At 41.5% G+C, this 12,951-nt stretch overlaps 2 protein-coding genes across 2 annotated transcripts; one reads left to right on the top strand and one right to left on the bottom strand.

Annotated features, from left to right (window-relative positions):
- Positions 1-48: 48 nt before the first annotated feature.
- On the top strand, positions 49-5,980 carry sgtb (small glutamine rich tetratricopeptide repeat co-chaperone beta). The gene is made up of 12 exons (XM_028417905.1): positions 49-129; positions 1,523-1,635; positions 1,839-1,942; positions 2,016-2,091; positions 2,185-2,284; positions 2,863-2,967; positions 3,043-3,181; positions 4,121-4,183; positions 4,473-4,510; positions 4,595-4,678; positions 5,069-5,189; positions 5,275-5,980. Exons 2-11 carry the CDS (start codon positions 1,536-1,538, stop codon positions 5,178-5,180), a joined length of 921 nt encoding a protein of 306 aa, XP_028273706.1. The 5' UTR covers positions 49-129; positions 1,523-1,535; the 3' UTR covers positions 5,181-5,189; positions 5,275-5,980.
- Positions 5,981-6,033: 53 nt separating this feature from the next.
- trappc13 (trafficking protein particle complex subunit 13) lies at positions 6,034-12,948 on the bottom strand. The gene is made up of 13 exons (XM_028417903.1): positions 12,761-12,948; positions 11,822-11,890; positions 10,400-10,499; positions 10,237-10,321; positions 10,019-10,146; positions 9,860-9,932; positions 9,535-9,579; positions 9,207-9,224; positions 7,423-7,556; positions 7,137-7,335; positions 6,954-7,054; positions 6,428-6,575; positions 6,034-6,340 (listed from the first exon to the last, which is right to left on the bottom strand). Exons 1-13 carry the CDS (start codon positions 12,804-12,806, stop codon positions 6,233-6,235), a joined length of 1,254 nt encoding a protein of 417 aa, XP_028273704.1. The 5' UTR covers positions 12,807-12,948; the 3' UTR covers positions 6,034-6,232.
- Positions 12,949-12,951: the final 3 nt, after the last annotated feature.

A 12,951-nucleotide genomic window follows, 5' to 3' on the forward strand; every position in this document is an offset into this window, starting at 1 on the left:
GCTTCTTATTTCCGCTGTCAGCGCGCAGGCGCGAAGGAGGAGGAGGAGGAGGAGGAGGAGGATGCGATCAATCTGACACGAGCCCTCATGACGCGGCAGCAGGCAGCAGACAGCTGGATCAGAGCTCAGGTAGGTGGGCGGGGGGACCCCGAACAGCATCCTTTGGCACAATGATATTTCTTAATGTGCTCCGTGGTGTTTTGTGTGGGTCTGACGCGTGTTTGCTGTTGTCTTCGCGTTGTGTGTGTGTGTGTGTGTTTTTCTCCTGTTATGATTGTGTGTCAGCCAGCATCACACAGGCTGCACAGTGCGCGCGCCGTGTCCGGATGATTAGGGGCTTCACGGGCTTCATCTTTCCTTTAATATAATCAAATCACAAACACCTGACATCATTGGCTGAATTAGCTTTACTGCGTTGTGTGTCTAATCCCTCCTAGTCTCACCTCTCCCATTGTGGTATTACATCACAGCTTCTGCATCACTGCACTTACGTGTGTGTCAACACACACCGAGGGAGGAGTAGCCGGACCAAACCGAGCATAACAGCGCATGGAATCAGCACGTGATGGAAATATGAGGCAACGTTTGCAAACATTTTCACCTTACAGTCAGATTACAATCAGATTACAGTTAGATTACAGTCAGATTACAGTCAGATTACAGTTAGACTACAGTCAATTCTTTGCTCCCAACAGCACACATTTTTATTTTTTATTTATTTTTTTTGCCTCAAGCCAGATTTTTGCTTTCATCATTCAATCAGTTGTCTTGGTAACCAGAGCTAAAGCATCACCAGCATCCTCATATGGAGGGTGGGATGCAGGCTTCATCTATAAATACAAAATAAAGATTAAAAAGATAATAATGGAGTTTAAAGGCAGAGAGAATCTTTTGTCACCTCCTAAAAAGGCTTCAGCCAGACTTAGAGGACAATCAGTGCCTCTAAGAAAATAAACAACAATTCAAATCCTGCATGAATGTGTTTAACAACTGTTGAACAAACTGAATATAAATGTAACTGCTCTTCATCCACAGCCATTCCAGTACTGTAATAATTAATTATTAATGTGTTTTGTTAAGTATACGGGAACATAGAATACATTTAAAATAACAGAATGAATTACATAGCACAGTTAGTATTCCATGGGAGGGGGCGAGATGTAAGAAGCATTCAGATCTCTACAACCCAATGCATAAATAATGGTTCACAAATATGATTATCAGTCAGTTTGTAGCTGTTGCTAACACATTTATGAATGATTTATGATTCAAATGGGTCATTGATTAAATCGTATATTAAGTTATAGATCATGTCACCAGAGTAGCTGCATGTTTGGGGGTGATTTATTTGTTTCGTTACTTGACTTGACATTCAGTGTTCTGGATGCTTCTGTTGCTTTAATAAGCATGTGTTTTGTTATATTCATGACAAAGTGCCACCCTATGAATGAATAATAATAATAGTAATGCATGTGTGTGGGTTTCTGTCCACTTCCTGCCCCCTGTGCCTCCCCACCTGCAGATTCAAGGTAAAAATGGCGGTGGAGAAGCGCCTGGCGTTCTCTATTGTTCAGTTCTTACGAGATCAAACACATTGCGGTGCTTTGAATTCTGATGAACAGGAGAGTCTTGAAGGTAGGACAGCTCTGTGTGTGTTTTGATCAAATGTAGGTCACTCCTGCTCTCTTTTCCATTTCAGAAAGACTCTGAACATCACTGTTTTGTTGTCAGAAAAGACAAAGGCAGTCCAAACTCTTACTCTGAATACGCAGTTAAGTTCTGACTCAGCATGTAAATATCTAAATTAAATCATTGCCGTCATATTTTTACTTCTACAGTTGCGATACAGTGCTTGGAGACCACTTTTAAGATCAGCTCCAGCGACTGCCATCTTGCAGCGCCGCAGCCACTGACAGAGATATTCCTGAACGCTCTGCTTCAGGTGGGTCCTGCTGTCCGTCGCAGCATGTTCTTACTGTACGTTTCATTAATAACACTCTCATGCATTTGCACAGAACGACAACCTAACTTTACCAGAGACGTCCCCGTCTCCTGAAGACATAGAGCGGGCAGAGCAACTCAAGAATGAAGGTGATGTTTGTAGGAAGCCGGCTGACCTGCCATTGCTCGTCCAATGTGCACTGTTTTATATGCAATCCAATGTATGGTTTCATATGGTTTCAGGTAACAATCACATGAAGGAGGAGAACTACAGGTGTGCTGTGGAGTGTTACACAAAGGCCATTGATCTGGACCTAAGAAACGCCGTGTACTACTGCAACAGGTGGTTATTACATCAACTGCAAAGTGCTTGTGTTGCTTCTCATGTGTGCCACTTGATCAACAGCCATTATATATTTGAAATTAAATGATATGCTGCTCATTTTGCGCACTTCATCTCTATCAGTTTTGATGATGCAGAACAGGGAAGCTATGAATCGTTGTCATGGGAACGCTGCCTTTTGTGATGATACTGGCTTTGTTTGACTCTTTTGAAGATGTTTTGTTGTTGTTGTTGTTCCTCGCGGCTCTACAAAAAAGCAAATATGAGCAATGAAATGTTGAAGAATTAGTCCAGGTGTGATAACACTTGACCTGTTTGAGGTCCTTGAAGATAATTTGCAGCTGATCCAGGCTGCTTTATCTGTCCTAGTTTAGCAGCCCTAATGATTTAATGAGCTGCAAAACATCGTCCATGATCCATCATGACCTGAATGACTGTTATTGTTATGTTAACATGGTTGTTTTTTGCACAGTATTTGTATAGTATGAGTAGATAAACAGAGCTGAGCAGGAAGAGCCGATGCTGACTTTATGTAACATGTGGAAGTGAGCATGCAGTCTGGATCTAACACCTTGCAGGGCTGCAGCTCATAGTAAACTGGGGAATTACACTGAGGCGACCGGAGACTGTGAGAGAGCCATCAGGATTGACCCGTCCTACAGCAAAGCTTATGGGAGGATGGGGTGAGTTTACAGAGATGAACTCATCATCTTCATGTTTGTACGACTGTCAGACATGATTTGTGTCTCCTTTTCCAGTTTGGCTTTGACGGCCATGAACAAATATCCAGAGGCCATTTCCTACTTCAAGAAAGCGCTTGTGTTAGACCCTGAGAATGACACCTACAAGTCCAACCTGAAGATTGCAGAACAGAAGCAAAAAGAAGCATCCAGTCCAGTGAGTAAACAAACAAACAGGCCTTTACATCATACACTGGCTGACATAAGTCTTGTCCCATACGCACATAGCAACTTCATCTGTTATTTATTTGTATTTCTAATCACTTATTTGTTATAATTAATGGGTGATTTTAATGCCAAGAGACTTCACATTAATAACAGGGTGCAAAATGAAACCATCAAAAAGTGCCATGATGTTAGAAGCTTAGTAAAGCCCATGGCCTCTGTTTTTGCATGGACAAAAGTCTTGTGTCATTTTCATATGACTCAACCAATCACATGTTAGAGCTTCACCTATGACACATTCTCAGGTGTGTTTAAAAAGGACCACTAGAACACTAGACCTTCGTATGAAGTGCAAACTGAGCTCTGACAACATGCCAAAGATTCAACCACAGAACAAACTGCTCATCACCAAGAGCCTAAAGACCAAGTCTGCTGCTGAGGCGGCAGAAATCTTTAATGTATCTAAACAGCAAGTGAATAGGATACGAAAAAGATTTGAAGAACTGGTGATGTTCATGACAAGCCCAGGTCAGGAAGACCCTGTAAGACGACTGCTCGAGATCACCGCCTGTTGGTTCGACTCTCCAAGACCAATCCTTTTTTAACTGCAGGAGAGCTAACACCAGCACATCACGTATGCACAAGAACATTTAGTCGAATTCTTTCACACAGTGGTCTCCGTAGGAGAATTAGTGCTAGGAAACCAGCATGACAGATGAGACAACAAAAAAGGCGTGTTGTATTTGCCACGGCTCACAGCTTGCATAGAGGATGGACCGTGGAAAAGTGGCAGAAGATTGAATTTTCTGATGAATCATCAATTGCATCAGGGAAAATCATGGTTTCCACACACCAAACCACAACAGAATGAGACTTGTGTCAGCCAGTGTATACTGCATTATCTTCTGATGTTGTGTCTGTGTGCATACAGATAGCTGCTGGATTGGGATTTGACATGGCTAGTTTAATCAACAACCCCGCCTTCATCAGCATGGTAAGAAGTCCTAAATATGCACATACAAACCCACACACCACTGATGTACTGTGGCTGTTTTGTCTCTTAATTAACCCCCTGAGTGACATCCACTCTGCAGAGTTATTGTGTAGCTACAACACACAGGAACGTTTGTCAGACCTTCTCCCAGCATGCCAGAGTTTTACTGCAGCAACAATAAAGAGACACATCTTAAACACGACACCTGCATTCAAGGCCTCACAGCGCCTGAGATCAGAATGAGATCAGTCATAAATATAGTCCCTGATAGGCTGATATCTGTTTACAGGCCGCAAGTGTAATGCAGAACCAACAAGTGCAACAGCTGTGAGTATGATCTGTATTTGAACACATGTAGGTCAGCTTTCAATAGTACGAGCGTCCGCTAACTCGCTGTCACTGTGTGGTCAGTATGTCAGGAATGATGTCTAATGCAGTGGGAGGTCCTGCAGCGGGAGTGGGAGGACTGTCAGACATTTCCAGCTTGATTGAAGCGTAAGTACACTGAATATATGCAGCATACTGAAACACATGCTGCAGATTCTGCACCGTCCAAGCAGCTGTAGCACACGTCAACACACAACCTGCCATTCTGAGTCTTTCAGCTTTACAGAGTCACACTATGACAGGAGCCAACTATGCAGATCTCTTGAGAAAAATCAACAGGATTCAGAGCAGTGCTCTATGGGTCACTTTCAGCATGAGAAGCTGTTTCTGATTTAGTATCACTTTAGTATCTGTGCTGCACAAAGTGAGGAGATACGATCAGGCGAGGCGAGATGTTTCGCAGGATATTACAGGCCAGCCTGTTCCTTATCTTGCCGTGTGCGCGGCTGTGAGAGTGAATTTCAGCAGGTAAACAATGTTATCTCTTCTCTCTGTCAGGGGACAACAGTTTGCTCAGCAGATCCAGCAGCAGAACCCCGAGCTGATCGAGCAGCTAAGGAACCACATCCGCAGCCGCTCCTTCAGCGGCAGTGCCGAGGAGCACTCCTGATCTATTCAGGTACGGAACGCATGTCAAATTTAAGCTCTGAACCTGATCCTTCATATGACACTCCATCACTGACGAGCACTGTTTTTTATTCCAGCGTCACGTTTTTTTTTCTTTATCTAAAAGAAGGGCAACCACACGGCGCGATTTACAATCTGACTACACCCATTTCTTAAAGTCCCCGGCACAGCTGGAATGAAGAGACAAGGATGGGGTTGAAGGCACTTTACTGCTTACTTGGGAGACTGGACCATGAAATGCAGCATCCCACACATCATCTAGGGTAAAACACACTGTAAACGCCCATTCATCAAAGAAACACATTCAGACTCACAGTTTAACCCTGTAAATCCTGCAGAGATGGTGTTTTCTATCACGAGTTCCTTCTGTCTAGTCATGAGAAACAAAAAAAAGGTTTATAGGGAGGAATGTACCTTTATAGCATTGCAGGGAACGTCTCAGCTTTTTTCTCACAGACATCAGGTTTACATTGTTTATAACGCATCCTGTTTGATATTATTTTTGTAGACAGACCGGGACCTCACATCTATACTTTTCATTAAGCAGTTGTATAGCAGTGTTTGCAGCCTACATGATGTTGTTACAGCACTTTATCAAAAAATAAACACCCCCCCCCCCTAAGACTATTTAAAAGTGCTCATAACTAGTAGCAACATATGGTTCATTTTGCATGCTCTTAAATCTGGTATTTGAGATCAGATGCTTTATGGAAATAGTTACGCTAGGGCAGCACATTGTTTTGTCTAAAACATGTGAATAAATTGTCTTGAAATTGAACCGTTTATCACGTTTGTTTGTGTTTTTTGAACATGGAGTGTTTAAAAGCAACGGGAAATCAAAGATTACAGAGATTTTATTAACATTTATGCACATTTGCATCGTTGTTTTCAAAGAAAGTGATTTATATATTATTCACAATTCATTTTAAAATACAGTATTACCCCCCTTCAGGTTGCAAAAAAGAGTGAAACACAGATTTCCACAATTGGTCCATTCATATCTAAAATGAAAAAAAAAAGGTCAATAAAACTCCACTAGCACTCGTTGCTCGTATACGGGCAGACCACGCACACTTGTGCAATGTCGTCATACTCGTACGTCCTCTTTAGAAATGTGTCTGTGAGTTTCAGTCCGGAAATACTCTGGAGAAAAAAAAAATGGAGAAAAAAGATGGAGAGAAAAGCAGACATGACAATAAAAAAATCACTACATAGGAGTGAGGATCGTACCTGCAATCCCTGGACGGATGAGAGGACTGTGAGGGGCAGAGAGAGGAAGGCACCAGGACTGAGTTTCCCCAGCTGTCGCCCTGATATACCGCACCAGTGGATTGACTGGGTATTACACATCTCCAACACCAGGTCCATCGTTCTTTCACTGAAACGTGAAGGTCACAAAAAGATGGCTGTTAATCCTAATCTGTCCTAATCTGTCATCCATTAAACAGCTGTGGTAATCAGATGACCTGCAAAACAAAACAAAAATATTAGCTAGCTAATTTAACAGCCAGATTAGCGCCAGTAGTTTGGATTAACAGCAAGCTATCTAATTTATAAACCCAATTAGCTTGAATTTGCAGATTTTTGCAAGGTTGCTAGGTAGCTAACATTAGCTCGTCAATGGACACAAGAGTCAATGCAGCAAACATCACTTCATTCACTTCTTTTTGAATGAATCAAAGGCAGCTAAAGCTAACCACAGGTGGAGACAGTACAGAATTTAAGTGTAGCGTGTAAGCGGTGAGATGATTTTCACCTGCAGTTGGTGATTTTACAGATGATGTCAAAAGGTTCTTCGAGGTTGACCGTGTCAGGAATCATCTCCAAAGACAGTCTGATATCTCCATAGCCTGGAGCCTGGAGGACAGACGGGGTTAAAATCATGAATACAAGATAACATGATGAGATCCAGTGAGTGTGCCAGTGGACTTGAATGTACCATTCTCTGCAGCTGACTGGTCTGTAGCCTTCCCCTCTCCCCGAGATTGGTCTTCCATACGATGTCAAGCTTTCCTATCACCGTCACTCCCTTGATGACGCCGGCCTTCTCCGCGTACTCCGGCTTTGGTTTCAGGCAGTAAAGGTACTGCCGTGTGTCCATGGGCTGCAGGTAGGACATCTTACCAAAAGTGGACTCTCTGTGAGGAGGGAAACACCACAGCTGAGCATCAGGTGTACCGGTATATATTTTACAGGCTTACATGGTTTTAATATGTGGTTTTTACCCTTCCTCCCCGCTGTCGACCACGTTGAGCTCTGTAACGTTGTACATCATAGACGGCTCCAGAGACACTTTCTCCATGAACATTGGTGAGGTGGTGATGTTCTGGATCTGGGCTTCCAGAAACACTTCATCTGTCTGAAGCATAGAGGTCAGAGGGGGTCACCCTAATATTTTACCCACTGTGTACACTTACATAATCCCCTAGGTGAACTGAGCAACACGTGGACTTTATCATTAGCTATCAGAGGGAGGAGGGGGGATTAGGTTGGTGCAAAACTCTACAGCCTGTGAGGAGGAGTTCATATCTTTCACACACATGCCCACATGTTCACTTAACGGCCTCTGTAGATTTACCTCCATCCATATTGGTCATGGTTCTGAAAGAGATTTACCTCCTTCCCATCCCTTCCAGCAGAGATAGATTAGGGTCATATCTTTTCACAGGGAGTATGGATGGACAGGAGGTGGGCTTACAAACAGACACACATAAGGCTACTCCTCAGGTGAGAGTGATGTAGGGAATATTTATTAAACTGTAGTAGGCTTGCTCAGTGTACCTTAGAGGATATGTTAGTACAAGTGCTGAGCAGCAGTACAGAGAGTAGGGGCTGCACAATGACACATTTCAAATTTAAGACGTCTCCCAGACATCAAGAAGTTACACGATTCAAGGTAATTTAAGCCTAAAACTCAGCAACAAGTGTGGAAAAAAAAGTTGGTCTACTCTCATTTTTACTTGAGATCTACATCCTTTATACAAGTACAGGAATGTACGGCATCTGCAAGAGGAATTATTGATTCTGTCTGTGTCCTAAAATCCATATTTCATTGGAAACAGGGTGTGTGACTCCCTCTGTTTAGAATCTGCTGCACAAATTCTGCATTTTACTGACTTCTAGACATTGATCTGTATGGATTAACTGATTCAAAACGCCCCAAAATGTTTTTTTATGCTTTCATTACTACATTTTAGGTAAACTGCCATAGAGTAACTGTCTGCAATTGGTTCTATTTGTGTTTCTGCCTGTCGCAAATACATCTACATGAGTGGCTACCACTAGGACAGTTTTTTTTTCTAATGTATGTCAAATTCTGTGCATTTAATATATTTATATTGCGACTAAACACACAAAACTGAATTTAAAAAGCATAAATCAGCAATAAAAAGTAAAGCAGCATATTTGTACAGATGATTTACAGCATGATTACTAGGATTAAACACATGTAGCTGATGTTGTTTGGGAGATATCATCTTTACAACTCATCTGTGCAGCCTCTACTTCACACAATAAGAAAGAAGCAGAGATTAGTTCATGCCTGCAATTCATAAACCGACCATGAACCATTGAAGTTAATGTTAAATCACAGAGCTCGGCATCTCTGCTCCATGCAAAGCCATTCCAATCAACCCTGTACTGCCTGCAATCACTTTTATTTATGCTGAATTTGATCATTTTTCTATCATAATCACTTTGAAATATTGAGACCAATCATAATAAAATTTCCCCCTCAATAATGAGAAATCAGTTCCAACCCAATCTGATACCACACTCTGCAATTAAAAAAAAAAGTCCATGCCCTGTGTAGGATGAGTTTGCAAGAAAGCACGAGCGTACAGAGAAAGGACAAAATAAAAGTAATGGAAGCATCACAACATCCTTCCATTTTTTTTTTTTACTTTGCACCGTTCTATGAGCCCAGAAAGACACAGCCTGCTGCACCAAAAAGGGTTAAAAAAAAGAGAAGCTAAAAATGTTCAGCGATGAGAACAGAAGAAACAATTACCACAGAACTGAGGTCACTCTAATGGAGAAAATAAAATACAAGACATAAGAAACAAATGAAGTTACATGCCAACGTTGATGACAATGAATATCTGCAGTCAAATATGAAAATGAGGAGAAAAGAACAAGCTACTCAGGAAAACCCTCTGTGCCTTCACGTCTATACTTCTGGAGGTACAGGGGTTTTCCAAGAGGCCATATCTAATGCTAACTGCCTCTATTAGCATCTGAAAATATGTCTGGCTATGAAATGAAACATGATCCAAAGCATGTTATGAATATAACATGAATGTGTAGCAGGTGGTGATGTGTGCTAGCGGCTGCTTTACCTCTGCATTGTAGAACTTTGTCTTCACATCCAGCGGCTTCAAAACCTGATTGAAAATAGAATGCAGACTGAACGCTGTCGTCTTCTCTGCCTCCATTCAGCTGGAACTAAAACATCCACGCAACACTACAAATATACTAAAACAACCATGATGAAAGGCAGCCTGTTCCCGATCTGAGGGCAGAATGCAGCAGGACACTGAACCCACAGCACGGATGGTAATTGCATTTGCTCTGTTGTACATCTGTGGCATTTCTCAGGTCGCCTCTAAGCTCACACACGGGTTTAGCACAGTCAGATAATTAGAACGCTCCGCCATAACTTACCTGGAATTTGAAAAACTTCCGAAAATAGAGCTTCTCGCCGAACTGCGTAGTGTAACTGACAGCACAAACTAAGCTGGGGATAAAAAAAGAGAGAAGAAACAAACATTTAAAAAGGCTGTGTGTGTAGTTTTTTGTGAGAGAGCAGTTAAACACACTCACATATGTGTGCCGATTTCTTTGACTTCATGGTGGATGACGTCATCGATGCAGCTTTCCGGTTTGAGCTCTGCCACGGCCGAGTTTGACGCAGAGAGATTCAGCCTCTGAGAGCTTGTCTGTAGATCCGCCTGCGGGGAATCGTACCAGCTCAGAGTTACAGGCAAACAGGAGCAATTCGAGAGTAACACACACACACAGGACAGGCATTTCTTCTTTACCTTTACAAGAATGTCTTTTACAATTTGGTTGCTATCATTATGCACGCTGATGTAACTGGAGAAGGTCTCCCCGAGAAAAATATTCCTGTAAAGACAAGAGTGTGTTACCAAAAAAAAAAGGAACTTCCTGTATATCGTTTACCAGCAAATGTTTTTTTTTTACCCAAAGTTCTGTGGTAGTGTAAGCATCTCTCCCAACATTAACGTCTCTGCCCCCTTGATGGTGGATGGATCCTCCCTCATTAGCTGACCAAACAAATCCCCTGAGGAGGAAAAGTATCAGTCAGGCATATGTAACAATTTGTGCATGAATTTTACTGCAGTACACAAATCAGAAGTTAATCACATAATCATGATATAAGGCTTCCAGAAAATGCACAAAACTGTCAGTAAACTAAACCCGGAGAAGCAGGTGAACACTTTTTCCGAGCATTACTTCACTCACACATTACACATTACTAAGGGACCAATAGGCTTCGAGTTTTTGTGAAACTCGTGTATACATATTCTGTTTGCTGCAGGGGAGAGATAAATAAAGAACCTTTCAAGATCAGGTTTCAAAGCAGACTAATAGATTTTTCACCGGGCCACATTCATCTTACGCTGTCTCTTCCTCAGATGCACCTACTATTAAAATCCAACAGAATACTATGATCAGTTACTAGTGCAGGAGTCAGGGATACGATCCTTCAGTTCAGTGCTACTTATAGGGACTCTACCCACGAGTGTCAGTGTGATTTATGTTGGGTTCAGTTACCGGAGCATTGCTCCGTGCAGTACGAAGAACAAACACTGGAAAGTGTGGAAGTCTAAATTTGGAAACTGACACTGTAGATCTATAATACAGATGTATATTAGAATCAGATTCCCTTAACATATGTTTTATGTTATTATGACATTTGTATTTTTAGCTGGTTTGAGATGGACGTCAGGAGAATGCTGAGAAGGAAGACTCCTGTCAGTGGCTGCTCTGTTGACATGGACTTTTTTTAAAAAATCACAGCATTGATAACTCGACTGAAACTCAGTCTAAACACAGAGACGCACTGAGTTCACACAAACAAAATCCTGAACAGATGCTGCTCGGTTCAACAGCAGATGCTGTTTCTCACCACCACACTTAGAACAGAAGGCCTGCGTACCTAAATGTGTATTAGACAAGAGGCCATATTATTTTATAATGTCAAACAACAATACTGACATCCCTGAACTTCTGCAAGTACCAATGCATCACCATCTCGATGCCTTTATCACACACATGCAGTCCCACACTGCTGCCGCCCCTCAAATCACTCTGCGCAAACTGCACTTGGCTGTTTTACATTTTTCTTCCTTGAGCTTAAATTAGCTCCACACAGACAACATGATGATAGCACTGCTGAGCGGTCTCACTTAATACAGCACTGTTCATGTAACACATGCGGCTCATCGGTTTGACACCAAACCAAGCACAGTCAAAGGGAGATGAACCTCGGCGTACACGAAGAGACCAAATCTGATCCTCAGTATCACATGGAGAGGTCAGACAATCCTCTGATTCTAATTAACGTTACATCTAACAATTCAGGTACATAAACAGGCTCACCTGGGAGATCTCGATTTTCACATGTCACCGGCAAGTTTGTGAAGAGAGTTGGCTTTGTTAGCCGCATCACTGTAAATGCAGAGGAGTAATAATTAGAAACATGACAGACAATAAGGTTATTTACAGCAGTGATGTCTTACACTAGCCCAACACTGAAGCTCATTTTAGTGAGCAGCTCCTGCACTCGAATATTTACAAAAACTAAATATATGAGATAAGATTCTTTTCATTTAATAATCTGCTGATTATATTCTAGACTTCATGTTCAAAAATATAACAATTAAAACAAAAACAATCACAATAAAGTTATAATAAAATAAAATAATTAACTTTAGAAGCATTATTAAATATTAAAAGCAATTTTTTAAAAAGGTGTCTCTTATGATTTGGACATAGCATTTAATATATTATTAAATCATAATTATGTGTTTTTTCCCCACCGTTTCAAAAGAACTCAAATATGGCTGACAGGTCTGACAGCTTAGATTCAGCAGCTTGCAGCAATTAAATGTATCAACACATTGATTATATTTACTGTATTAACAGTGGAAGAAAAACATTTACACACAGACACTCGGGTCTCGGGTCACTAAAATAACAACGCTAATAATACGTAATTCAACTAAATTCGCTCAACAGGAAACAGCGACAAGTTTTTAGCCAATATAGCTAACAGCTGTTTAGCTGCGTTTATGACACACTTATTGACACAATATATATTTGTGCAACGTCTTTATTTAAACGACAAAACAAGCAAATCTTAAAGTCACATCAGTTTTTAACAGTCTAATATGTATATTCACGCATTTAAGCGTTTTAAGCTCTCTTAGCCAGCGCTAACAGCTAGCAGCTTACAGCAACAACAATTGACAACATCCTGCTACATTGACACTTTTACCGCTAAAACAAAATCGTTGGAGGCTGGTGACAGTTAAATACCTTTTAATGCGAGCAGGTGTTCCTGCTTCGCCTGATTTACGTCCATGCTGACAGAGAAAACAATGTTATCGGGGTGATGTTAGCCACTATGCTATCTGGTTGCTGTGACAGGCTAGCGCATGAACTTTGACCTAACAGAGAGCGAGTTTCTTCTTCGTCGTTCAATTTAGAGTGGACTGGAGACGTTAGAG

The sequence above is a fragment of the Parambassis ranga genome, chromosome 12 (genome assembly GCF_900634625.1).
Source record: "Parambassis ranga chromosome 12, fParRan2.1, whole genome shotgun sequence".
NCBI classification, from domain to species: Eukaryota; Metazoa; Chordata; class Actinopteri; family Ambassidae; genus Parambassis; species Parambassis ranga.